The sequence below is a fragment of the Littorina saxatilis genome, linkage group LG6 (assembly GCF_037325665.1).
Source record: "Littorina saxatilis isolate snail1 linkage group LG6, US_GU_Lsax_2.0, whole genome shotgun sequence".
NCBI classification, from domain to species: domain Eukaryota; kingdom Metazoa; phylum Mollusca; class Gastropoda; order Littorinimorpha; family Littorinidae; genus Littorina; species Littorina saxatilis.
The window spans coordinates 19886929-19914668 of NC_090250.1; the positions used below are offsets into that span (position 1 = coordinate 19886929).

At 41.2% G+C, this 27740-nt stretch overlaps 1 protein-coding gene across 2 annotated transcripts; it reads left to right on the forward strand.

Annotated features, from left to right (window-relative positions):
- The first annotated feature begins 1 nt into the window (after position 1).
- LOC138968692 (uncharacterized) lies at positions 2-26788 on the forward strand. 2 transcript variants are annotated; one of them, XM_070341294.1, is made up of 10 exons: positions 26-286; positions 2160-2301; positions 6039-6303; positions 7145-7278; positions 8004-8146; positions 8584-8680; positions 8838-8990; positions 9887-10059; positions 17562-17727; positions 20019-26788. In XM_070341294.1, exons 1-10 carry the CDS (start codon positions 129-131, stop codon positions 20211-20213), a joined length of 1626 nt encoding a protein of 541 aa, XP_070197395.1. In that variant the 5' UTR covers positions 26-128; the 3' UTR covers positions 20214-26788. The 2 variants fall into 2 exon arrangements, with proteins under 2 accessions (XP_070197396.1, XP_070197395.1); XM_070341295.1 differs by lacking the exons at positions 17562-17727; positions 20019-26788 and adding an exon at positions 18076-18277 and having other exon boundaries at positions 2-286.
- The last annotated feature ends 952 nt before the right edge of the window (positions 26789-27740 follow it).

Genomic DNA, 27740 nt, shown 5'->3' on the forward strand with positions numbered 1-27740 from the left:
CTGTTTTAGTGATAAATGCATTCGTCGTTAATTTGTTTAAGTTAGATCAATGTTGCTGAGAAGCCGTTTGTTTCGAAACTAAAAAGATCGAGAAGGTGTATGAATAGCTCCGCTACACAAGCGGAATCATGTCGGGGGGAAGCTCTTACGTTTTGCCGTTTTCGGCATCGTCGTTGGCCAGCCCTCCCGGTGGTAACAACCTACCTCCACCTATGGTCACTGCCCCGGGGGATGAACAAGGAAATGCAATCAGATCTGCCCCGATCTTCGAAGCAATCAAATCAGGGTAAGATTTGTTTCACAGTGGACATACTGTATCAGTGACTGTTTGCTACCCTGATGATACTAGTACTACTAGTAGTAGTAGTACAACTACGTCTGCTATGATTTCTTTTTATTTCTTTCAGTTTGAATTTTCTGTGATCCAACTCCAAGAAACTTTGGTTTGTGACTAACGTTTAGGGATTTCCTCAATGTTTTTGAAGGTCTTTTAGAGTCATAAATGTTTCAGCGTGTCACAGGGGAAAGTTATGCTCTCGCGCGTGTTATGGTAACCAGGAGCAGGCATGTGAATCCAGAGTAAACAAAGCCATGTGGAACCGTCCAGAACAAAAATTGCGATTCACTGATTGTCTCTCTTCCTTCCACCTAAAGTCTCTCCTAAATTATTTTGTGTTCAGCGGTGTGCCAGTTACAACTATAAAAAAAATACATTGATCATTCCAAGAGTAAAAACATTACTAAATTCTTCAATTTTCAAATTCAATTGATTTGGAGGAAGGCAAAAGCTATACGCACTCCAAGTGTATACAGGATCGATGAGTCTGTATACACTCCGGCAATGAAAAGCTCTGTTACAAATCTGTAGCCAATGAAATGCCCCCTAACAAGTCGTTAGGAAGTAGCCAATGAAAAATCAGTCCGATGTATAGGCCCATTGCAGAAACTCAAGTTAACAACAGCATTTCTACTCGGCGCGCGCGGTATGAGAATCACGGGTCGTAACTCTCTGGAATTGGTCATCCGCCGCCATGTTGGATGCCTTGCACGATCTCTGACAGTGCTTGAGCGTTGGGTGGCGACTCGACAAAAGTGAAAATGACACGTTGTGTGGCCAAAAACTGCAGTCAGCAGGCACACTTTAGGATCCCTAAAGTTGTTTACCATCAGGGTGACAACTGGAAGGAAGTTACTGAGCGGAGAAGACGATTATAACTGGTTATTTTTTGCTGTGTGCAGTGCGCTAATCAACAATTGTCCATCGGTTGTGCCTTTAGAGTGAACACTGTGATAGGATGCTTTGAAAATTATACTTTGCAGTAGTTACCTGAGCTGCATTGTACCTCATTTGCCTGTCTTGAGAGCTTTATCTTGTGAATTTTGGTGCACTGTCTGCATGGTAATTTGAGATAAAGAATAAATAAATGAATATAATAATGTATTCTTGCTTTACTTTTTATGTTGTGCTGTTGTGTTAAAAAGGCAGATCCCCTTTGGACTCATGCATGCACAGTTTTCTTCATTTTGTCCGCATACACAGTGAAATACGCAAAAAGAACAAGAGTGCAATGAAGAAAACTAACAAAGACGGCATCCAATATGGCGGCGCGAAGAGACTATGAGCGGAGTTGTGCCCCTTAGGGCTAAAGCTAGCCGATCCATTTGATAATGTCACGCCGAGTAAGAAGAATGAATTGGACCTATAGACTTACGCTATCTCTTTTTCGGAGTGTCGGGGTTGGCAAATAATACATGTACATTCACATAGTATACACCCGTTTCTAGGTCGATACACACGTGTTCCAAACTCCGACAATAAACTGCCACGAACGCAGAAGAAGAAGAAGAAATGCTTGTAATGTATTGAAGAAAGATAATCAAAATGTGCAAACTTGTATTTCTTTCTCTGCAGGCCAAGGAGTTTGGGAACAGTATTTATTATTGAAATCAATTTGTATGGTTAAAATGTCTCAGTTAAGCGAAGAAATATCACTCGCCAAACATGGGTTCCACTGGTACCCAGCTCTGGAGAATATAGCCCATAATAATTTACTGACAGTGACAAGCAATGAAAACCAAGAGGGAATAGAGCAGTGCAGTCCATGGCTTGGTGTTGGGTTTTCAAAAAGATTGAATATTATTTGATGCCCTTTTTTCAGGATGCTGGTCCCTGTTCAGACGATTGTGGAGCAAGAAGGGGTTGGTGTTCTGTCAACTCGCGATGAGAAAGGTCACACACCTGCTCACTGGGCTTGCCTTGGTGGACATACCGCTATTCTTCGATTCATTATTGAACACAAGGTATGTATGCACACTACAGTGGTACCTCTATATGGGTGGCCGAGTGGTAACGCACTTGCGAGAGGTTGCGAGTTCAACCCCTTTCCTAACCTAGGTGGTGGGTTCAAGTGCTAGTCTTTCGGATGAGACGAAAAACCGAGGTCCCTTCGTGTACACTACATTGGGGTGTGCACGTTAAAGATTCCACGATTGACAAAAGGGTCTTTCCTGGCAAAATTGTATAGGCATAGATAAAAATGTCCACCAAAATACCCGTGTGACTTGGAATAATCAGACATGGGATTCTTCCGTAAAATTACGGAATTCCGTAAATTTTTAGGCTCCAGGGATCATTCTTGAGATTCGTGCAAATCCGCTGAGAAAATTTTGGGGTATATGTAGGTATAGACCCAAGTTTTTCGGCCGGTCCGCTGATCGCGACGCTCCATTCCATACTATTCTTGAACGGTTGGTTCATAAAACGGTCAGACTGTTGCTGGTCGATCCGTATGGGAACGCGCTCTGTGTCTTTGTCTCCCACAGTCACCGTTTCAACGTAGCTATCGGGGATTCAGTATAAGCATACCGTATGAGAATGATTCGGCGCCATTTTTACATCGCTTTGAGCCACTTGCCAAAATGATGAGGAAGCTAAAGCGAGACGAAACCGTTCTATCCCGGGAAATTGACCAGCAGAAGTACAAGAAAAATCTCTGGAGATTCGACTGGCTCGATGAAGTTGTATCATTGAGCTGGAAATACGAGAAAGGCCAGAAGACACAAGACGTGAAACTGAAAGTTGGCGATGCTTTTGCTAAAATCAACTTGCCGGGAAAAGCTCAGTGCACTTTGTGCAACGATGTTAATGTTATCAACTACGGTTCCAATGGAAAGACTGCCCTCAAAAGCCACTTGAAAAGCAACAAGCACCTGACTATCCTGAAAACCCAGTCGTGTAATCAGTCACTGGGGTCGTTTGGCACCGACAAGGTAAGAACATTGAAACCACACCGTCACATGCCACCACCCCCCCCCCCCCCATCCCCGCCTCTCTCTCTCTCTCTCTCTCTCTCTCTCTCTCTCTCTCTCTCTCTCTCTCTCTCTCTCTCTCTCTCTCTCTCTCTCTCTTTCTCCTCCTTATTTTGAGTCTTAGCGTAAAATTATTTGGGAAACATGGGAAGTAAGAGAAAGGGGGGGGGGGGGGAGCTATGATTAAGCTGAAATATGCATTTCAGGGCCATTTTTGTGTGTCTAAAACACTAAAAACCTTCAGCTTCTGGGGGCTTCGCCCCCAGACCCCGACCAGGGGCGTTGCCCCTGAACCCTACTGGGGGCCTTCTGCGGCCCCCAGACCCCCACCTTTTTTTTCCTTAATTATTACTTTTTCGGAATCCCATGTCTGAATAATAGGCCGTGAAAAGTAGGATATGCGCCGAAATGGCTGCGATCTGCTGGCCGATGTGAATGCGTGATGTATTGTGTAAAAAAAATTCCATCTCACACGGCATAAATAAATCCCTGCGCCTTGAATATGTGCGCGATATAAATTGCATAAAATAAAAATAAAAATAAAAAATAAATCCCTGCGCTTAGAACTGTACCCACGGAATACGCGCGATATAAGCCTCATATTGATTGATTGATTGATATATAACGACTTTGAAAATGTTACCGAAAGTCAGTCGTTATATGGAGGGGTCGTAATATGGAGGAGTTGGTTTGTTATGTTCATGTCCGGGTCCGTCACTGATCCGGATTGAATGACATGGGCGTTTTGATTGATGCCGCCCACAAAGTAATGATATTCTTTGCTTAAAGTTAAACGATTATGGTAACCAGTTTTCTATTCAATTAATTACCCACACAAAGTTTTCTTGCCCCGTAACTATTCAAGAGTTAAGGTTTGCAATAAACACACTGAGGTCGAACAAAAGCATGCGGTCCCAAAGCATGCACATCGATGACGATGTCGATAACATTACCAGTTACTAATCACAGTCATACGATACCCAGCAAGGATTTGCTTAAAAACAAAGACACAATGTCCCAAACGCAAGGTACCGAACGTAAAGAACGGCGGCAGTGTGTTGAAACTGATGTAAAATTGTAGCGAAAAGCGTCAGTTTTCACGATGAAACGCTCGCTCCTTCAAGGGACATCTCTGCACTTCGGACTGTCCAGGGAGTTGAGTAATTTAGGACACTCCGCTACTCATCTTCAAACTTCACTGACAGGATTCTGAGGAGAATTTATTGATTCAACCAAACGCGCGGTTGTATATCGTGTCACTCGGTCACGGATCGGGGAAAGCAAAAAAAAGTTCCAGATTTCGAAACCATGTTCTGGCGTCGGCCATTTTTAGCTTGACAGAAAAAAAAATTGCACGTGCTTCGCTGACGTACATTGCAAAATTTCATGACGTCACCACAACTTTCGGTTTTGGTTCGATGTACGGATTACTTTCATGACGTTTCTGTAACTTTGTGTTTTTTTAGGTAAGAGTTAATGCACAGGTCTGTGCGAAATGAAGCAGAGATCTTGCAAATGAGCTTTATCTAGAGTCATAATAACGTAATTTCCTGAAATAGAAACGAAAACCCATGGCTTCAGCTGTTTGCATGCCGAAGTGATGTTGTACACGGAAAGGATTTCCGCAAGTTTTGAGCGTCCGTATCGCGCACTGACTCGACTTGAGATATAATTAGAGTAAACCAAGCCCATGATAATTTTGGGAAAAGTCGTTATAAGTCCGCGTATGGACGGTCGTATGTCGTTGTAGAGAGGGGGACGTAGTACGGAGGTGAGAAATAATAAGACAAAGAAGGAGAAAAAATCCGTCAGAGAAAAGTTGGTCGTATTATTGAGGGACCCGTAAAAGAGAGGGGTCGTAAAGGGAGGTACCACTGTGGTAGTAGTAGACTACAACATATGATTTAGTGCAAGAGGAAAAAACATTGAAAGAGAATTTAACTTCTTCTTTAGCGTTCGATAGTGGTTGTGTCTTTATCCATTGCCCCATGTTTTTGACAAAGTGGGCTGTTGGTTGGAGATTTTAACAATGTTTATATGCACTTAGATCTGGCCCCACATCACATTGACAGTGACATATGATTTTACAGGAATGTACTTCCATCAAAGCAAACCAAACGTTACCACTTTACACACATTCTTAGCTTTAGGTTAGTGCAAAACAGTCACATCATGCACACGTTAATGTCAAAATAGTGAGCAAAGAAGAAACGGGGGTTCATCCGCACACTATGAGATAAGTAAAGAAAACTTTTGTGTCCATTTTCATTGTGCATAAACATTGACATTTGTTCTGTGTGAGTGCATGTACACAAGAGTAAGCCTTTTACATAACAATAAACATGCCTATGTTGTTTAGACAATTGTGATATATATGACTAAAAGTGTGAATACTGTAATGAGCGCTTCTGGGGTGATAACTCGAGACAACTCCTGTGATCTTGCCGCGAGGTGGCGCCAGTTACCAGCCAAAAGAAAGAAGGGGCATAACCTCACCAGAACTGACCATTGTCTGTTTATTGTATCAAATGCACGACTTACACACGAACTGTTACCAAACCGATATGCTATTTGGGACCAATGCAAGTGTTTTTTTCTTTCTCGTGTGATCTTGCCGCGAGGTGGCGCCAGTTACCAGCCGAAAGAAAGAGGGGGCATAACCTCACCAGAACCGCCCATTAGAAACCATGTCATTTATTTTATGAACGAAACTTCCTTGTTGACTGCAGGGACCAATCGACGAGCCCAGCAACAATGACCTGGGAGCACACCCCATCCACTGGGCAGCGGTCAACGGCCACATAGCGGTGGTGGACATCTTGATACAGGCCGGTGTTTCTATCGACGCCCCTGACAACAAGGGCTGCAGCCCCCTCATCGTGGCCTGCCAGTACGGGCAGACAATGTTGGCGGGCTACTTCATGGGCAAAGGGGCAAGGCTGCAACTCACAGACAAGGATGGTGACAACGCCTTGCACTGGGCAGCCTTCAAAGGTGAGACTTACTGCTGGACAGTGTGGCAGCAACAGAATAAGAATCATTGGGAACGCAGAAGAAGAGAAGAAGAAGAAGATTAAGAATGTGAATACAGTGGAACCCACCTTTAAAGACCTCCAAAAATCTGAGAAAATCAGGTCTAAATAAGGAGGTAGTCTTAAACTGGGGGTAAATTTACAGAGGTTAAGCAAAAAAAAAGCCTGAGATAACAGGATCTTAACACTTTCTACCCCACCTATGTTGACCAAGGTTTTTTTTACCCGAGACCAGCTGTGCTGCAGCAGGTCACTCAGAATTGTAGTAACTGTGTAGTAACTGTGTATCAACACACTGGAATGCAGGTGTTAGATAGACGTTACTCGAAGCGACTGAAGCTAACATTTTGAGCGGATATATCCGTACCTGGTCAGATAGAGCCATATGAGTGGGTACGGATATATCCGTACCTGGGAGACAATGAGTTAAAATGGAGGAAGTCTCAAAAGGGGGGTTCCGCTGCACATGAACTCTGTCAGGTTTGTATGGGTTGTGAAGAGGGAATACTCTTGCTTTTATTGAGGCAAAATTTCCACACATGCTCCTTGTCCATGTGTTTCAGACACACCTCGCGCTAATGACTGGCCTATGATGTCACATGAGAAAGTTTGCCTCAATAAAAGCAAGAGTATTGGACAGTTATTTTGAAACATTGTCTATTCAGGGTCTAGAGTGCATGCAGCTATGTTGATTCTAAAAGTTCAGGGATGTACTATTACCCTTGGGACAACTTGTTAGGCTCATTTTATGAGTGTTGCATGTTAAAGACAAGTTCCTACAAATGCAAGGCTTGCTGTTGCAGGTCACTCTGAGTTGATGCGACTGCTAATTTATTCTGGCTTTAACCCCCGGCAAAAAGACAACTACTGGCAGACACCACTGCATCTGGCCTGCATTAACGGCAACATCACTGCTGTCAAGGAGCTTTGTGAACAGGTAAACGTTGCTCTGTGTGTGTTGGGTGGGGGACGGTCATGGGTAGTTCTGAACAATGGGTATTCAAGCAAACAGTACAGGTGCTGAAATGCTTTATCGGTAAAATATGTGCCTTACAGTCTTCATGGATATGTCTGTGAATATATGCACTGCAAACTAATTCTGCATGAAAAATTGGACTTCTTCAGAGGTTTCTGCTGTCATATGTTTGTTGCATACAACACATGTTTTATAGGTTCCAGTATTACTGTTCAAATTAGTAGCTAAGTGAGCGGACAGAGAGATGGTGATGTTGCAGTGTTTGTGCAGGGATGAGTAGTGTGCATACACGTACAAGGGAATTGCTGTAATCTCTTTTTAATTCACATACCAACTCCATAATACACAAGCAGGAAAAGCAGAGAGTAGACATCAAATCAATCATATCATATTAACTTTATCATCTCAATCTGAGAAATTACAATGGTGGCACATAAACATTAAGACAAACAGAAGACTAAAACATTATAACATTAAAATAAATTTACTAACAAATACAGTTCTTATATAACCAACAATCTCGCTGAATACAAATAATCTTTCCATGAAAGATTCATGTAAACAAGCAGCACGCACACACACACACGCATTTTGATGTAAAAGATTAATTAAACAACAATGTGGATTTTCTTGAAAAACCAACAACTACAGCAACATAGTGCTTATGAGTGTTTCCTTCTGTTCAGGATGGTGTTGAAATCGACCTAGCTGACAAGAACGGCAAGACCCCGCTGATGCTGGCCGTGGGTCGGAAACACGATCAGATCATCAGATACCTGAAGAAAGAGGCCAAGTTCAGGACCAGCGTGTTACCCAGGATAGACTTCTGGTAAAACTTTGCTCTTTGTCACTTGTTTCTGCTATAAATCTGATCAATAGCAGTCAAAACAATGTGTACGTATATGTGTGTACTAAGGAGATGCTGATGTGCGTCAGGATTAACTGCACTTTGTTCTTGACGTATCAAACAGCTTCTTTTGTCCACAATATTGATTCCAGATATTAATATAATAGTAAACATAATTATAATAAAAAATATATGATTTGGCAAAAAATTTGCTATTAATCCAAGTACCTAAATATAGTGACACGAGCTAGAAACTCAAACATAAAGATATGAAATATGTACAGTATTATTTTACAAATTAATCTTTACTGAGTAGACCTGTGGACTGATTGTAGTCTGTGATTTATTGTGACTTCTTTGTGCTGTTTCAGGCCAGTCAGTTTCAGATGTCTGATTCATTGAGATTTTTCTTTCTTCAGGGCAATCATATTTGGTCCACCTGGTAACACGAAGGGTCCTCTCCTGTTCTTCCTAGTCAGTGTCTTATTGTGGGGCTACCCCATGTACGTTTTTAAGGTGAGTGTTGTTTTGGTGCTTTAGGTTAGCATGCCAGAATCTTTCTTCTGCCTGAATAATCCTTTTCTATCCATACTGTTTATGTTCTCTAGAGTTCTGAAGATTTAAATGCATTTGAACAAAGTTAGCTTACTTAATTGCTGTTTTCTCTTTTCAGTGTTTACCACAGACATACTATGAGCTTCAGCCATTACACGTCGTCTTCATGGTAGTGAATGTTTTCATGTGGATCAGTTTGTATCATGCAAACACAGTCAACCCAGGTTTCTTGCCGCGCAACATTCCAGAGTATGATCAAGCTATACGACAGGTAAGCTGAGTGTTCCTGGCTGATGATGATTGTTTACAAGTTCACCATGTGCTAACTTCTGAACAACACTGTTGATTAGTGAAAATGTTCTTCTTCTTCTGCATTCATGGGCTGAAACTCCCACGTACTCATGTTTTTTGCACGAGTGTGTGACCGTTTTTACCCCGCCATTTAGGCAGCCATACGCCGCTTTCGGGGGAGATTAGTGAAACTATTTGAAGCAGCTTTTGCTGTGAGATGCTATCATGGAAATTCACTTTGAAAAGTACCCCCTTTTCTCTCTGCTTTTGTAGGACTTCTTAATTTTTATCTGAGGTGTGCTTTTTGTTCAAGTTTGGCTGGTGTATTTGGCTGTTTTTAAACATCTATATCGGGTTGATAATGATATGTCTTATATTGCAGGAACTGAGATAAATATTTTGTCTGAAATATTTGGAGTTGAACCCGATTATGTTGTCTTTAAAGAAGCAGACGAGAATTGCTTTTTGAGATGTCCGTGTTGTTTCAGCAGTGACACCGCTCTTTGCAGAGCTGCCAACTGTTACGCTGGAAAGTAGCATGCCACGTTTTAAGACATTGCTATGTTGAAAAGCCAAGATTAAAATGTCTACGCTCAAACAAATAATCACAAGCATGCAACAGTTCCCTCTTTCTTGTGAGTTTTGGCACTCATTTCTGCTTCTCCCTCCGTGTAGCGGTCAGAATATTGGTCATAACACATTGTCCACTCTGAAAAATGGCACTTCTGTCTATGTCTGGTATGAAAGTTGAAAGGATAATACACATTTTCTGTAAAATACTCTGAATCTGTTCTGTGACAATGAAATAAAAATTATGAATAGTCAGTATCTATTTTATTTATTAAAGACTACCTGGTCTTTGGTTTGCGTGTGCAGGTGGCCCACTTTGACGAGTGGAAGCAGGGCAACAACCCGCTCAAACACCTGTGTCACACCTGTCGTACGATCAAGCCGCTGCGAGCCAAGCACTGTCGCTACTGCAACCGCTGCGTCAAAGAGTTTGATCACCACTGTCCCTACATCCACAACTGTGTGGGATACCACAACAGGTATTTTATTTCTTTGGCTCAGTTTTTTACCTTGGTAGTCTGTGGTGGTCTGCATAGGTAAACGTGGGTTTGGAAATTGTTTTGATACGGGTTGTTAAGGTGTTGGTTAGGTTTCAAACTGAAGTAATGTGCCCAACAACTAAATTACTCATGAGCAAATACTGGGTCAGTTTATATTATGATAATACTTCAGAGACATACCGTACTTTCCGGGTCATAAGGCGCGACTTTTTTCCTCGAGTTCGACCCCTGCGTCTTGTATAACGAAGCGCCTAATCCGTGTATGAAATACGAAAAAAATCAAAGAGACCGCTTGAGTACCAGTCAAACAACTTGTGATAATGCATGTTTCAGCTACTAGGTACTGCCCTGCCTTTGATCTGGCCGCACACACAGATTTCCACTCTGTTAAACTCGGTCACTGACCCCGATGCAGGAAGTGTTTCCTCTCTCAGATATGACAGGGGAACCACCTCTCATGGCAAAAACTGGGTCATTGACCCCTGGGAAGAAGGTCGTGTCTTTTAACAAGGCCACCCAGCTATCACAATGCCTTTGATCTGGCCGCACACACAGAGCACACATAGTTTCACTCGGTTAAAGTCGGTCACTGACCCCGATGCAGGAAGTGTTTCCTCTCTCAGATATGACAGGGGAACCACCTCTCATGGCAAAAACTGGGTCATTTTGGTGCGCCCTATCGGCCCCCTGCGTCCAATGGGTGACTGGATTACAATTTTTTGAGTCACTTGAGAAAAAGTGACTCTATGTAATCGGTCAGTGTTAGTCTGTCCGGCCGGCCGGCCGGCCGTCCGTCCGGCCGGCCGGCCGGCCGTCCGTAGACACCACCTTAACGTTGGACTTTTCTCGGAAACTATCAAAGCGATCGGGCTCATATTTTGTTTAGTCGTGACCTCCAATGACCTCTACACTTTAACGATGGTTTCGTTGATCTTTGACCTTTTTCAAGGTCACAGGTCAGCGTCAAAGGAAAAATTAGACATTACTTTTCTCGGAAACTATCAAAGCGATCGGGCTCATATTTTGTTTAGTCGTGACCTCCAATGACCTCTACACTTTAACGATGGTTTCGTTGACCTTTGACCTTTTTCAAGGTCACAGGTCAGCGTCAAAGGAAAAATTAGACATTTTATATCTTTGACAAAGTTCATCGGATGTGATTGAAACTTTGTAGGATTATTCTTTACATCAAAGTATTTACATCTGTAGCCTTTTACGAACGTTATCAGAAAAACAAGGGAGATAACTAGCCTTTTCTGTTCGGCAACACACAACTTAACGTTGGGCTTTTCTCGGAAACTATAAAAGTGACCGGGCTCAAATTTTATGTGAACGTGACTCATTGTGTTGTGAATAGCAATTTCTTCCTGTCCATCTGATGCCTCATATAATATTCAGAACTGCGAAAGTGACTCGATCGAGCGTTTGCTCTTCTTGTTTTAAAAAGAAGGGGGTGCGTCTTAGATAACGAAGCGCCTTGTCACCCGGAAAGTACGGTACACACTTCATGCACACACAGACAGACAGACACACATGCATGTGTACACAGATATGCACTCAGACACAGGCAGAAAACTGAAAGAAAGGTACGAAGTTTGCATGTTTTGTATTGCTTGGTGGTGAGAAATGGCAGTGGTGACTGTTTACATATGGCAGAAGTGTACAGCTTATCCTATACTTGCTTGTTAATGCATGACATTTTCATTTGGGATTGAAATGGTGGGTATTGCATAAAAATGTATTGTGTCTTTGTTTGTTTACAAGATACCAGACTATCCATTATTGTCATTTATTGCATTTTGTGTCTTTGACCTCCTTTATCAATCCTGCATCCCAACTTACACCACACCTCACCCTTTTCCCTTTCAATTTCATGCCTCTGCCTTGCCGCTTGTTTCCTTACTTGCAATTTTTGCAGACATAAAAACTACAGGCAAAAGAAAGAAAACTATGATTAGAATGGAAGTTGAAAGAATAATACCAATTTTCTTTAAAATATGCTGAATCTGTTCAATAACAATGAAATGACAGCTATGAATAGTCAGTTTCTATTTATTTATATGTTTATTCATGAATCATATGTATGAGCGTAGATTTGACATAACGTGACTTGAAGCAGAGATGTCGTGACATTTGACTTTACTTGACTTGAAGGGTGTGAAAGTGCATGGCATGTGCTCGGTGCAAGCTTGCTTGGTAGACGTTGCATGAAAATAGTAGGCTACATTAACAAGCTTAATCTTCATGCTGTTAAGTCAGAAATTGTTTGCAATGATCTGCACGTTGGATGATGCCCAGTTTGTCCAAATTCTAACCTTTGTGCTTTGTCGAGCCATGTTTCTGTACTCTGACGTCCTCTCATGCCTTACCCTCGCTTTCTTGGCGTGTCTTCCTGAGGCAACATGGTTGGAGTCTCCTATTGTTGAAGTAGCTCTAGCGGCGAGGTTTTTGTCATGGATATTCACATTGAAAAGTACTCTTTTCCCTCTGCTTGCGTAGGCCTTCTTCGACCTTTTCTGAGGTGCCTGGAGGTTTTTGTTGGCATGTCCATTTTGTTCAATCATTTTCCCATTTTGCAGGGTGGCAGTGTTCTATTTGTTTTGACATGTTCTAAACGTAGGAAGTTTGTTGCAACCTTTCCGGGAGGTTTGCACTGGAGGACTATTCTGTTGTTGGTCTTTTCCCTATCTATCTGTGAGTTGGTCTAATTCTCCACAATGCAGTTTGTATTTGATTCTAACCTGTTGCATAACCCATGGAGTTATGATCTGAGAGATTGTGCAGTCCAATTGTCATGGTTGTTCCTCTGATTATTAACAATACTGAGTCTTCATAATTGTCACTTTTTGCAATTGCATGAGCCTTTTCCCTCCTTTTTTAGCGTCTTACTAAACTTTTTGTGCTGTGGGTTGTAATATTTATACTTTTTTAAGCTAACCTGTTCTATCTAAAGCATGAATTGTTCCTGTACTCTGACGAAATGCTTTTTATTGTCTGTGTGTGTGGTGAAGGAGGTTCTGTAGTTCTGCTGTAGTTTGATTTCCCACTTAAACCCTTTCATATCAAAGTGCTCTGAACAACAAAATGACTGTGGGTGAGATTTGTTTGTTTGTTTGTTTGCTTAACCCCCAGCCGACCACGAAGAGCCATATCAGGGCGGTGCTGCTTTGACATTTAACGTGCGCCACACACAAGACAGAAGTCGCAGCACAGGCTTCATGTCTCACCCAGTCGCATTATTCTGACACCGGACCAACCAGTCCTAGCACTAACCCCATAATGCCAGACGCCAGGCGGAGCAGCCACTAGATTGCCAATTTTAAAGTCTTAGGTATGACCCGGCCGGGGTTCGAACCCACGACCTCCCGATCATTGGGCGGACGCCTTACCACTAGGCCAACCGTGCCGGTTGTGGGTGAGATGAACAAAGTAGAAAAGCAAAAGAAATGTGTACTCACCAACACAAGGACAGCACACACACTAAAACATGTCAACATTTTGGCCTATGGAGTATCAACGTACTGTTGAACCTGTCTAAAACACAACCCAAAGGACTGACGGAAACTAGTCTTTATAGACAGGGGGTCGCTATGGTAAGATGAATTATGTAGAAAAAAAACCCAGTTGTGGTCCTTTGGGGGGGGTGTCGTTGTGGGCAGATGGTCATTATCCAGAGGTGGTCACCAGGGCAGCTCCCACTAACTATAGTTATTTGAATCATAATAACTCAAAGCTTTGAACACAGCTTTTCCTTGTTTGAATACTAACATAAACACATCAAGAAAGTTGATCCACTCCACTCTTTTCGATTAGGCTCACTAACTCTTTCAGGACGGGTTCTGAGATATTCAGAACGTGATAAGGCATCTCATTAACAAGTTTTTATTTCAGTCAGTTGAAAGTGAACATCTATTCCACCATCCTGCTAAGTTTTAAATTAACAATGAACAAGTGTACATATACAGCGTAGCTGTTCGTGACACAACTAATTTGTAAATTCTTAGATAACCTTTAGGTGAAATATTGAGATAAAAGTGGTAAGATTGTTTACAAAATAAAACTAACATACCCCATCTGTTGGTTTCTTCCTCTGCTTCACTTGGACCAAACTCTTCTTCGCTGACTGCATGTAGCAGCTTTTGCTTGTACAGTCTACAGTTTGATTTCTCATGTGTACATATTTTGAAAAGGATTCCATCTTGACATTTTCTACATATTTGTGATTTCTCATCCAATATTACTAGCTTTCCTTCTACGCTGTATACACTGGAACCCCCCGTTTAACACCTGCATAAAAATGAGAAATTCAGGTCTTAAAAAGGAGTGAGTCTTAAAATGGGGGTACATTTGCAGAGGTTATGAACAGAAAGTCTAAGAAAACAGGGTCTTAAGAGGGAGGGAGTCTTAAATTAGGGGGTCTTCTTCTTCTTCTTTGTTCATGGGCTTAGACTCCCACGTACACTCGTGTTTTTGTACGAGTGGAATTTTACGTGCATGACCGTTTTTACCCCGCCATTTAGGCAGCCATACGCCGTTTTCGGAGGAAGCATGCTGGATATTTTCGTGTTTCTATAACCCACCGAACTCTGACATGGATTACAGGATCTTTTCCGTGCGCACTTGGTCTTGTGCTTGCGTGTACACACGAAGGGGGTTAAGCCACCAGCAGGTCTGCACATAAGTTGACCTGGGAGATCGGAAAAATCTTCACACTTAACCCACCAGGCGGCCGCGGCCGGGATTCGAACCCTCGACCTTCGGATTAAGAGGCCGACGTCTTACCACCCCGCCACAGCGCCCGTCAGGGGGTCTTAAAAGGGGGGGTTCCACTGTAGTAGAATTTAATTTGCTGTGTTAATAGACATTTTCTGGATAAAACTCTGTCATGATTTGCATGGGGTGTGTTGCACCACTTCAATCTGAGGCAAGCACTGATCAGTAGAGGCAAGTCACTATGTTGTAACAGTAAATAATGAGCGCCACTGTGCATGTTAAGAGAGAAAAAGTCACTGTATCAAGCAGACTCAGTCATTCATGCTGTGTTTACCGTAAAATCCCTAGCAAACGCCCAGTATCTAGCAAACGCCCACCCTCCACTTTGGGCCAAAAGTTGTGCAGAGGGGTCACTACCTAGCAAACGCCCACCCCGGGTTTTTGGGTGGGGTTTTTTTTCGGAAGAGAAACGGACACATTCCACTTCGCGTCCTTCTCCAGTTGAGAGTACCAGACAATGTGCGTTTGTATGCATCCACAAATGGATGGATGACGAGGAACACCATCCTGACCTGGATTCAGCGTGTTCTTAGGCCAGCAGAAGAGCGTCGCCTCCTTCTTCTGGACCGCTACAGCGCTCACAAGACCCAGCCGGAAGTCAGAGAAGCGCTTGCCGCACAGCAAGTTGACTTGGTCTTTGTGCCTGCAGGCAGCACAGCTTTAACCCAGCCAGTCGATGTCGGTTTCACCAAACCTTTTAAAGATGGCATCAGAGACTGCCGGGTTGAGTGGACTGAGAGAAGCAAGACCACCGACAGCTGCTGGCAACCTCAAGCAGCCTAGAATGCAAGACGTCATCAGCTGGGTCAGCAGAGCGTGGGAGAACATACGACCTGAAACGATCGTTACGTCCTTTCTCAGGTGCGCAATTTCAAACGCCATGGAGGGTTCCCAAGATGATGAAATACTTGAGTGGTTTCCAGATGAAATCGGCGCTAACCATCATGGCAATGGAGATGCTCCAGAAGAAGCTGAGAGTGGAGACGACAGTGAAGACGATGATGTTGACTTCGAAGGACTAGAATGAGCCCATGATCATCAACCCTACCAGATCTCCAAACAAAAAACTGTGTTTGTGCTGACGTTATTCTGAGAATTAAAACAATCAAGGTCACTTGTGTTCTTTTTACATTTAGTCAAGTTTTGGCTAAATGTTTTAACATAGAGGGGGGAATCGAGACGAGGGTTGTGGTGTGTGTGTGTGTGTGTGTCTGTGTGTGTGTGTGTGTGTGTGTGGAGCGATTCAGACTAAACTACTGGACCGATCTTTATGACATTTTTCATGAAAGTTCCTGGGAATGATATCCCCAGACAGTTTTTTTCATTTTTTCGATAAATGTCTTTGATGACGTCATATCCGGCATTTTGTAAAAGTTGAGGCGGCACTGTCACACCCTCATTTTTCAATTAAATTGATTGAAATTTTGGCCAAGCAATCTTCGACGAAGGCCGGACTTTGGTATTGCATTTCAGCTTGGAGGCTTAAAAATTAATTAATGACTTTGGTCATTAAAAATCTGAAAATTGTAATTAAAATTATTTTTTTATAAAACGATCCAAAATTACGTTTATCGTATTCTTCATCATTTTCTGATTCCAAAAACATATAAATATGTTATATTCGGATTAAAAACAAGCTCTGAAAATTTAAAATATAAAAATTATGAATAAAATTAAATTTCCGAAATCGATTTAAAAACAATTTCATCTTATTCCTTGTCCGTTCCTGATTCCAAAAACATATAGATATGATATGTTTGGATTAAAAACACGTTCAGAGAGTTAAAAAGAATAGAGATATAGAAAAGCGTGCTATCCTCCTCAGCGCAACCGCTACCGCGCTTTTCTGGATTGTTAATGTCACTGCCTTTGCCACGAGCGGTGAACAAACGATGCTACGAGTGTACGGTCTTGCGGAAAAAATGCAATGCGTTCAGTTTCATTCTGTGAGTTCGACTGAGTTTGACTAAATGTTGTATTTTCGCATTAAGCGACTTGTTTTCTTTTTCTTTTTTCTTCTTTTTTTTCTATCACAGATCGTTGATCTTTATTTGTGTAAACAAACGGTGTGTTTATTTTTCATTAGAATTGCATAAATCACATGGTTGTATAACTTTTTTTTCTCGTGAAAATGTGATGACACTTTATCTTGCAAAGGTGTGTATTACCTAGCAAACGCCCACCCCCTACTTTTACTCGAAATCTGTGCGGAGGAGGGTGGGCGTTTGCTAGGGATTTTACGGTACTTGATGTGATGTCGTTTTTCTTTTCAAAACATGCACATGGAAGGTCATTTTTTCTGTGATGTCATGGTCCTGTGCCTCAGATTCAAGCTGTACAACTCTTTGACGACCCTTGGAAATCCCAACAGAGCTTTTCCTTATAGACGAATTCCCAAAATCACTCCGTCGGGTTTGTATAGGTTGTGGTTCTTGCAAAACCTCGTACAAATATTGAAGGGGCCAATCACTTGCGAGGGTTCTGTGGGGAATACCTGGAAAGACACACATATTTCTCTCACACCCCTTGCTAGTGATTGGCCCCTCCAAAATTTGTACAAGGTTTTGCAAGAAAAGGTCACTCTTCTACAAGCCATACAAACCTGACGGAGTGATTTCCGAAAATCATCTACTGTCATGTTTTGAGGTGAGGAGGTGTGAAGACTCTAACCAGTACATGTTGTTTTTGTTTTGTTCTGTCCCTTGTAGGGTCTGGTTCTTCGCCTTTCTCACCAGCATATTGCTCATGACTAGCATCGCCAACTACTTCATCTATCACATGCTATTTGACATACAGTGGGACTGGCTGGTCTTTCTTGGGGGCGTCCAGGTGGCCTTTTTCTCTGTCATGATCCTCGTCGTGTGGTACATGTCGGTAAGCACTCTCTTTTGTGTCAGACAGAAAAAGCACGCAGATGATAGCTGGATAGTTGGGTTGTGTCTAGGTAGTTTCTTGGTAACGGCTAGTTTCTCGCACTGGTCGTTTCCCTTCAGACGTAGTTCTTTCGTCAGGTTCTGGCATTTGACAGATTTTGAGAATCCATTCTCAGGGTCAGTGTTACACTCAGTGCTGGGCATTGAGGATAATAACAACAAAAAGAGGAAATTGTCACTGACTTTTGCCGTCCAAAGCAAGCTTGCACGAGGAGCACGCACAGCACCGCCATACTAGATTTTGTGAGCGGGTTTGTATGAAGCATATGGTGCCCTCCCTTTTTTGCAGAATCACATTTGTCATCTTCACATTGTGTGTGACTCTGTGCGGGCTGTTCACCATGTATTTTTCCGTCTTCATCATGGCCCTGGAAGGGTATCCGTGGCGACCGGATTACCTCGTCGGGTTGATACTCATGATTTTCTTTGAAGGAGTAGCCGTCTTTGTATTTGGTGCTGCGGTAAGGCAACCTTAACAACAATAACAGAAACAGTAGCATACTCATGATTTTCTTTGAAGGAGTAGCCGTCTTTGTATTTGGTGCTGCGGTAAGGCGACCTTAACAACAATAACAGAAACAGTAGCATCACTTTCTTCAAAGAAATCTATTGTAAAGTGTGTTCCTAACCATCGGTAAAGTGTGTTGTAATAGAGGCAAGGCAAAACAAAAATGTTTCTTTTGAAAACACTAGTGGCTGACACAGTGAAGGTATGTTTTAAGACCCTCAATATTGAAACTTTCTGTCTTTGAAAACTTCGTTTTATTAGCTCGGTCTTCCGGAACTTTGTAGAATTCCCTCTATTTTAGAGACTTTTTTGGCTCACGTAAGTGTAGCCTATGCGATGATAAACTTTGTCTGTCTGTGCGTGCGTGCGTGCGTGCGTGTGTGTGTGTGTGTGTGTGTGTGTGTGTGATAGAAACTTTAACATTTCCGAGTCTATGGATTACGTCAGTCTCGGTCAAAAGTGTTTGACGTGTGTGATAGAAACTATTTGAAGACGTCACATTATGACGTAAGAGGGTTAGACGTCACGCAAAGGAATTACTGAACGTCTCGGTCATTGTTATTGTGAGCGGGCCGAGACTACTTGGCAGATCCAGGGTCTCGCCTTCTTGCACAGTTTCACCTATGCTTACTGTGTGTGTGTGTGTGTGTGTGTGTGTGTGTGTGTGTGTGTGTGTGTGTGTGTATGTGTGACGGAGTGATTGAGTTTGTGTTACTGTTTGTCGATTTCTTACGTGAGCCTTGAAGGCTTCGCCTCTTGTTTTTTTTCTTTTTTACTAATTTGAGATTTAATTTATTCAGAGCGACCAATGAATACTTTCTAACTTTGAAGATGAAGATGAAACTAGGCAGAAACTGTCTTGTGTCTGTGGACCAAATGATAACACTGAAAATATGATGGCGGTTGACAGTTCACATCATAAGATGAAAGGAGGACTGCTTGAATTGGATGATAAGATGATTGTTTACTTCGGTTTATTTGGTTGTTACATGTATGGCATATGTGATACTGTAACTGATGTGATAGAAACAGGAGAGAACGGGCTTTCTTAAAATATTTTGTTACATTTTTATTTATTGTCTATTTTTGTTTTAACATATAAAGCTATGTCAAAACCAATTTTATGTTTATTTATCTAAGATGTATAACTGAGACCGGTCTTTGAGGAAATCCCAGGACGTGTTTAGATTGTAAGCTTGTACGTACATGATTTAGCATCAATATGCTTTGGAAGAAGGAACCAAATGTTTGACAAGTTCAGTTATCGCGGTAGTTTTTATGCAGGGTTTTGAGCATATTTTGTATGAATAAAGATGTTGTCAGTGTTCTTTTTTTCAATTTTGAGATGAGAGGAGCAGTTAAGACCTCCACAAATCTGAGAACATCAGGTCTTAAAAAGGAGGGAGTCTTAAAATGGGGGTAAATTTACAAAGGTTATGAACAGAAAGTCTGGGAAAAGAGAGTTTTGAAAGGAAGGGAGTCTTAAATGGGGGAGGGGGGGGGGTCTTGAAAGGGGGGGTCATGTGTTTTGTCTAAATTTCCTTTCGGGATGTTCCCAGTCTCAATGTTTGATCTCCCTTCCCCAAGATGAGAGTAATAAGAAAAAGAAACAAAATCAGATTAATAAGTAGACGAGTGTGGTTAATGTATTAAAAAGTCTTGTGTTTTATCTGAATTTCCTTTTGGGATGTTCCCAGTCTCACTGTTCCATCTTCCTTCCCCAGATGGTTCACGCGGCCTACAACGTGACCACCAACGAGCGAATCAACCACAAGCGGTACGACTACCTGAAGGACGGCAAGGGCAAGTTCTACAACCCCTACAACAAGGGCGTCAAGCACAACCTACAGGAGTTCCTCCACCTCAGGAAACCGCCGCGGGACGAGGAAGTGGAGCTGTTGGGCGTTGATATTGTTTGATCAATGTTTGGAGTGTTTGTGTGGGTGGGAGCTGAGCATTTTACTTTTAGCTGATGTAGGCTGTGTTGAATGTTTGGGGTCGTGTGTGTGCGTATCAACATTTGGTGTGTTTGTGTGGGTGGGAGCTGAACCTTCTAGCCGATGAAGGCCGTGTTCAAATATGATTGTGTGTATGCGTGTGTTTGTGCTGGTGGGAGCTGAACCTTCTAGCTGATGAAGGCTGTGTTGAAATATTTATGTGTGTGTGTGTGTGTGGTATGGAAACTGTCCACAGTTAGATTAGGAGGGTCTCAGCAGTCAGCATTTTCTGTTGATCGCAATGCTGAAATCGTGTGTGTGTGAGGACGTGCTTGCGAACGTGGAAACTGTCCAGCATTAGATTATGAGGATCCACAGCGTCTGCATTTTGTGTCGATAGCAGTGCTGAAAATCTTGTGTCTGTAAGGACAGTGTCCTAAGTTAAAGATCTTGAGGGTCTGTATTTTGGTTAGCTGGCGATGTGAAAATCATGTTTCTGTATGTACAGTGGATACGCTGTCCAGAATTATAGGTCTGGGAGGCCCAATGGTATCAACAACCTCTGATGAATGTTGGCGTGGGTACGCCTGATAGTGGAGTTTTCCTGATCATTGCTGGCATTGTGTGTGGATTGTGGTGTGCATCTCTCACATTTCTGGGAAGTTTAGTTAAGTAAAGTAATGAAAAAGAAACGAAAGTGGAGGTTGAAGAGCACAAGTGTTTTTTGATGAATGTTAAGCTGTTTGTATGTGTGGATGCTGACTCTTAATGGATGTTAAAAGGTGTGTGAAGAATGTTGTAAGTGTTCAAAGTCGGGGCTGTTTTTTGCAATGTGTGAAATCTGTGGAGCTATTGGTCCACAAGTAAGCTTGGCGGGATTAATTCAAGTCCTCTTGTGTTGTTTTGATTAATGTCTGGCAGCATTTTCTGATGAAGCATTTGGCATGTCTGTATCCTGTGATGAAAGTGCTGTGATGAGTCTTAGCCGCGTCTGTATGTCTGGGGAGCCATTAAAAAAATGAATCTGAAGTTTTCTACCATCAGCCTTTTTTTGACTCACATGCGAAGCAAAAGTGAGTCTATGTACTCACCCGAGTCGTCTGTCCGTCCGGAAAACTTTAACGTTGGATATTTCTTGGACACTATTCAGTCTATCAGTACCAAATTTGGCAAGATGGTGTATGATGACAAGGCCCCAAAAAACATACATAGCATCTTTACCTTGCTTCAAGGTCAAGGTCGCAGGGGCCATAAATGTTGTCTAAAAACAGCTATTTTTCACATTTTCTCTGAAGTTTTTGAGATTGAATACCTCACCTATATATGATATATAGGGCAAAGTAAGCCCCATCTTTTGATACCAGTTTGGTTTACCTTGCTTCAAGGTCAAGGTCACAGGAGCTCTTCAAAGTTGGATTGTATACATATTTTGAAGTGACCTTGACCCTGAACTATGGAAGATAACTGTTTCAAACTTAAAAATTATGTGGGGCACATGTTATGCTTTCATCATGAGACACATTTGGTCACATATGATCAAGGTCAAGGTCACTTTGACCCTTATGAAATGTGACCAAAATAAGGTAGTGAACCACTCAAAGTGACCATATCTCATGGTAGAAAGAGCCAATAAGCACCATTGTACTTCCTATGTCTTGAATTAACAGCTTTGTGTTGCATGACCTTGGATGACCTTGACCTTGGGTCAAGGTCCCATGTATTTTGGTAGGAAAAATGTGTAAAGCAGTTCTTAGTGTATGATGTCATTGCTAGGTTTAGTTATTTGACCTTGACCCTGAAGGTCAAGGTCATGTAAAGGTCAAGGTCAAGCATGTGAGTCGTATGGGCTTTGCCCTTCTTGTTTTATGAATGATGTGCCGTACTGTGAATGCTACTTTGTATAACTGTGCATGCTCTGATGAATATTTTCTCAGTCTGAATATCAGGGAAGCTGGCCTGTTTTAGCCCTGGAGGCCCTATGATGTAAAGCATATTTTGATGACCGTTTGCTGTGCCTGTGCCTGGTAATAAATGCATGCTGTGCTAGTATTCTCTGATTAAGTCTTAATGCATCCTTATGCTGTAAACAACCTTTCCCCTGTCTTCATTATCATTGAGGCATTTTTTTGATTGGTGATAGAAGAGATATTTTCTGATCAATGTACGGCATTCCTGTGATGAATGCATAACCGTGGCATTCCCATGATAAATGCTTAGTGAGTCAATATGCTGTGAAGAGTGTTTGCTCTGTCTGTCGATCAGAGCATTCTTGCTGAGCTGAACTGATGATGCATATGGCTGAGAAGGTTGTGTGAGGAAACTTTTGTGTGTGCTGTACGCAGGGGAACTGTTCCACTGTTTGGGTTTGCCTCCCAGCTGCATATTCTGGTGATCAAAATGTGTGTGTGTGTGTTTGAGAGAGAGAGGGAGAGTAAACACGTTCATGTGAAGCACTTTAAACTTCAGAGAGAAAATTTTCTGCCTTTTGAATAAATCATTGCCGAAAGCTCACATCATTTGTATATATTATAGTGTTCTTCAGCAAGATTTATTTTTGTCCTGCATTTTTTTCTGTCAGGCAGATACATTTCAAACACTACTCGCAATTTATTTCTTGTCATCTTTTGTGCAAAGAACAGCTGAACACAACCAGGTTGTATTTAAGTATGATTTATATTATTATCTAAACTGTTGATCTTTACGCATGTCATGCTGAATAAAACTTGATAGGGATAGTTGGTTGTGTATTTTGCAGCACAATATTTTTAAACATTAAAAGTATATAATGGCTCAAACAGAACACAGAGTTCCCCCCGCGGGTTAGGGGGAAAAATGTACCCGATGCTCCCCAGGATGTCGTAAGAGGCGACTAACGGATTCTGTTTCTCCTTTTACCCTTGTTAAGTGTTTCTTGTATAGAATATAGTCAATGTTTGTAAAGATTTTAGTCAAGCAGTATGTAAGAAATGTTAAGTCCTTTGTACTGGAAACTTGCATTCTCCCAGTAAGGTAATACATTGTACTACGTTGCAAGCCCCTGGAGCAAATTTTTGATTAGTGCTTTTGTGAACAAGAAACAATTGACAAGTGGCTCTATCCCATCTCCCCCCTTTCCCCGTCGCGATAAAACCTTCGTGGTTGAAAACGACGTTAAACACCAAATAAAGAAAGAACACAGAGTGCCAGTGTGCATGCTTAATTGCATGCTTCTGTGCAAATGAGAGAGAGTCAGTGAGTGTGTGTGTGTGTTTAGATATTCTTAATGACTTAGTATTACATGTATTTCAGACCCATTCTCACAAAAGGGACGAACATATTAAAACATTACTTGAAAGCTGAGGAAAATATCTTTCAGGTGAAAATAATTTTAAATTTGTGGTTAACATTTGGTAGTGCCACAGTTATTTTGAGACTACATGTAGCAGATTGCACACATTTGTACTGTTCCTGAATGGCTTATTTATGCAGGAGCTCAGATTGGAATCTCCTGTGTATCGGACTTGAGATTTTTATGTAAATGTATGATTATTTGTAAATGTTAAAACCCAAGCTGCAATGCCTTTATTTGTCAAAATCAGCACTTATAAAATGCAGTATAAAACACAGCTTTGCTCTGTTAGTAGTTTCACTACAAACGGAGCTTTCAGATTTTGTCTGTATTTTCATCTCTCTTGTAAGAATGGTTCACATATGTGTTAAAGGGTAAAACAATAATTATGAATGAGTTGATTGCAGTATGCCTATGATGCTGTGTGCGTCACATTGGCATATTTCTTGAAAGAAACCCTCAGCTGACAAGATCAAATTGTTTCTTTTGATATAGTGATATTGCATCAAGATTTTATAAGCATATATTGTAAATTTCTGTTTTCTTGGCAGTGCTTTACCTAAACACATAATGTTATTGTGTTTTTGAATGTATTTATTTTTAACACTTGATGTGTGGGTGTGAGTTAGTGTGTCTGATATATCTTCCCACACCTGTCATGAGATTTGTTTTAAACGTTCTTGCATAATCAGGTTTGCTAATCTCAGTGAAACGAATGGCAAAGTGCACTATGACTAACTTATGAGGTTAGTCAGGTAGACTAACTTACGTGGTTATTCAGGTAAGAGTTTTTCCTCCCTCATTAGTACCCCGTTGATGCCCCCCGCGGGTTAGGGGGAGTCCCTTATTGGTTGGGACGAGAAAGAATTTACCCGATGCTCCCCAGCATGTCGTAAGAGGCGACTAACGGATTCTGTTTCTCCGTTTACCCTTGTTAAGTGTTTCTTGTATAGAATATAGTCAATGTTTGTAAAGATTTTAGTCAAGCAGTATGTAAGAAATGTTAAGTCCTTTGTACTGGAAACTTGCATTCTCCCAGTAAGGTAATATATTGTACTACGTTGCAAGCCCCTGGAGCAAATTTTTCATTAGTGCTTTTGTGAACAAGAAACAATTGACAAGTGGCTCTATCCCATCACCCCCCTTCCCTCCGTCGCGATATAACCTTGAACGGTTGAAAAGGACGTTAAACACCAAATAAGGAAAGAAAGAACCCCGTTGATTGCTCAATCAAAACCAGTTTTGTTGGTAAGAATTTGATAGGTGTATCCCATGTAGTTGAAAAACAAAAACAAAAGTTTTCCTCACACTAATTGTTGCGTCTTTTGTTAATGGTCTTCACATCACAGCTTCTTAGTTATTCACCATCACTCTGCTAACTTTTTGACCACCCCACAGTGCCTTGTAGAACCTGAAAGATGATACACTTTGTTTAGTGCTCAAGTTCAATGAATCCTATAAGTTCACATTCTCTGATGATCATTTGTATTTGAATGTTACAATTGTTGCAATAGGATAGATAATTTCTTCTGAATGCGAAAGTAGCTCGTTTCTACCCCACCTATGTTGGCCAAGTTTTTTTTTAGCCGAGGCCAGCTGTGCTGCAGCAGGTCACTCAGAATTGTAGTAACTGTGTATCAACACGCTGGAATGCAGGCGTTTGATGGACGTTACACTTGCAGGAAGCGACTGAAGCTAACGGTCTGAGCGGATATATCAATACCTGGTCAGATAGAGCCATATGAGTGGGTACGGATATATCCGTACCTGGGAGACAATGAGTTAACCAATGGTTGCAACATCTTGTTAGTGAGTAGTCCCTATTTGATCAGGTTTGCTTTTCTGTTGACAGAAAATTCTGTTAAATAGCTCTTCCTTTTGCTTACTTTGTATTTTGTTGTATTGTCTGCTGTTAATGCAGATGAGACAACGGTTTTTTGGTTTACACCCAAGAATGTGATCTATTGCATAGTTTTTAAGGAGTAAACTGAAGTTGATCTTTCACACACATTTGATACAAGCATCACAATTTAAATTGTACATGTTGATCATGGATTTCTTTCTTATTGTTTATTGAAGATTGACTTTTTTTTTTATAAGATATAGTAGAGACCCTTAATAACTCAGAGATGACAACTATCCCTAGATCTTATGAAAATGCATACACAGGCTCAAAAATAAGATATGCATTTGAGAAAAATTTTAAACTTTTTTTTTATAATTTGTTTCTTTCTTTCATTTACAAAAATGTACAGTTTCAGTTTATTTTGCTTCTGTACATTTCAGTTTTTTCCCAAACAAAGAGACTGATCTCAGAAATATTGTTGGTGATGTTAGTGTACTTGTAGCTTTTTAAGTAAGTTTCTTTCAAACATACTTAACTACATGTATTTTATCATCATTCATATGAAGACCTTTAGGAACGTCCGACATTATGCGTCATGGACTTTTTTCCACAGATTTATTTTCAAGGAGCTCAAGAGATTTCGAAACTGTAAACATTTGTCTAACCCATCATATTTTTCACATGATGTTATTTTGTTTTGCAGATAAGTCTCCATATTGAATGATAAAACCGTGTGCATATATATAAGAATAAAACTACTGTTATACTGCTTAATCCACTCAGTTCACTTCATGATTGTGTAAAATTAATACCCCCCCGCGGGTTAGGGGGAGTCCCATATTGGTTGGGACGAGAAAGAATTTACCCGATGCTAACCAGCATGTCGTAAGAGGCGACTAACAGGTTCTGTTTCTCCTTTTACCCTTGTTAAGTGTTTCTTGTATAGAATATAGTCAATGTTTGTAAAGATTTTAGTCAAGCAGTATGTAAGAAATGTTACGTCCTTTGTACTGGAAACTTGCATTCTCCCAGTAAGGTCATATATTGTACTACGTTGCAAGCCCCTGGCGCAATTTTTTGATTAGTGCTTTTGTGAACAAGAAACAATTAACAAGTGGCTCTATCCCATCTCCCCCCCTTTCCCCTATCCCATCTCCCCCCTTCCCCCGTCGCGATATAACCTTGAATGGTTGAAAACGACGTTAAACACCAAATAAAGAAAGAAAGATAGTGTAAAATTAATGAGAGTGGAAGTATTTGGTGAACTTCTTTTGTATTCAAGTGAAGAATGTGCAAACTGTGTGTGTTGCTCTGTTTTTAAGACAGGTATTGTACCCATTGCATGTCTTGGTACTGGGTCAATAAAATATGTTTTTGTAAACATTGTGTGTGTCACGGCTGAAACTACACTAAAAATGGTCAAGTAAGAGTATAAAACCTTCAGATGAACAAACTGTTTTCAGAAACCAAGAAAAGCATCCTTTCACTCATAATTTGCTTGCTGCAGTTAAATGCATGCTGTATCATCACACTTACACACACACATACACACCTTTTCAGTTCGTTTATTCAACATTTATTTCACTTATATATATACCCTTCAACAAAAGTTAAGGACCACTTTTTCAAACGCATGCCACACAAAAATGAAAAGGTTAAATGATTTAATTTGTTCTGTATTGTTTTATTGAAGGACTGAGGACTGTCTCCAGAAAATATCACGTCAAACATGCCAGCGAAAACAACGCTTGAGCTTGTTACTCTAGACAACCCTCTGATTTCAAATTCACAACAGTAGTATTTCTTACAACGAAAAACTGCAAAATCTTATCCCGGCAGCGATCACTACTTAATCTCCAACTAATCGGTAGTGAGATGTCCTACAACGTAAGGTAATCTCTCCCCGGACCATCACAGAGCCCCCATCAAACGATTTCATTCTACACTAATCGTCATAAAAAAAACCTGTACACATGCGTTTGAGTGCAGATCTTTCTGATGAGGCCGCTTATCGTAAAACCAATTATATGACTGGAAAGGCCGTTTATTCCCATAACTTATTCAGAAAACAGATTGAGTTCACATGACGTAGTGTCGATACAGTGGAACATAAAAGGCAGTTTTTGAAGCCGTTTTAGCGGGTAATGAGATAAAGAATGATACATTTGAGTAACTCGCCAATGCATTGCCTTCAAACTTTCGGAGATTTGTGCTAACACATGTCGTAAACTACACACGAAATCTTAAGTCATTTGAGATATTAGTTCTGTTGTTATACGACATACCAGAAAGAGTTTTAAAAATAAAGATGTACCCTTTCCGATTGAACAAAAAC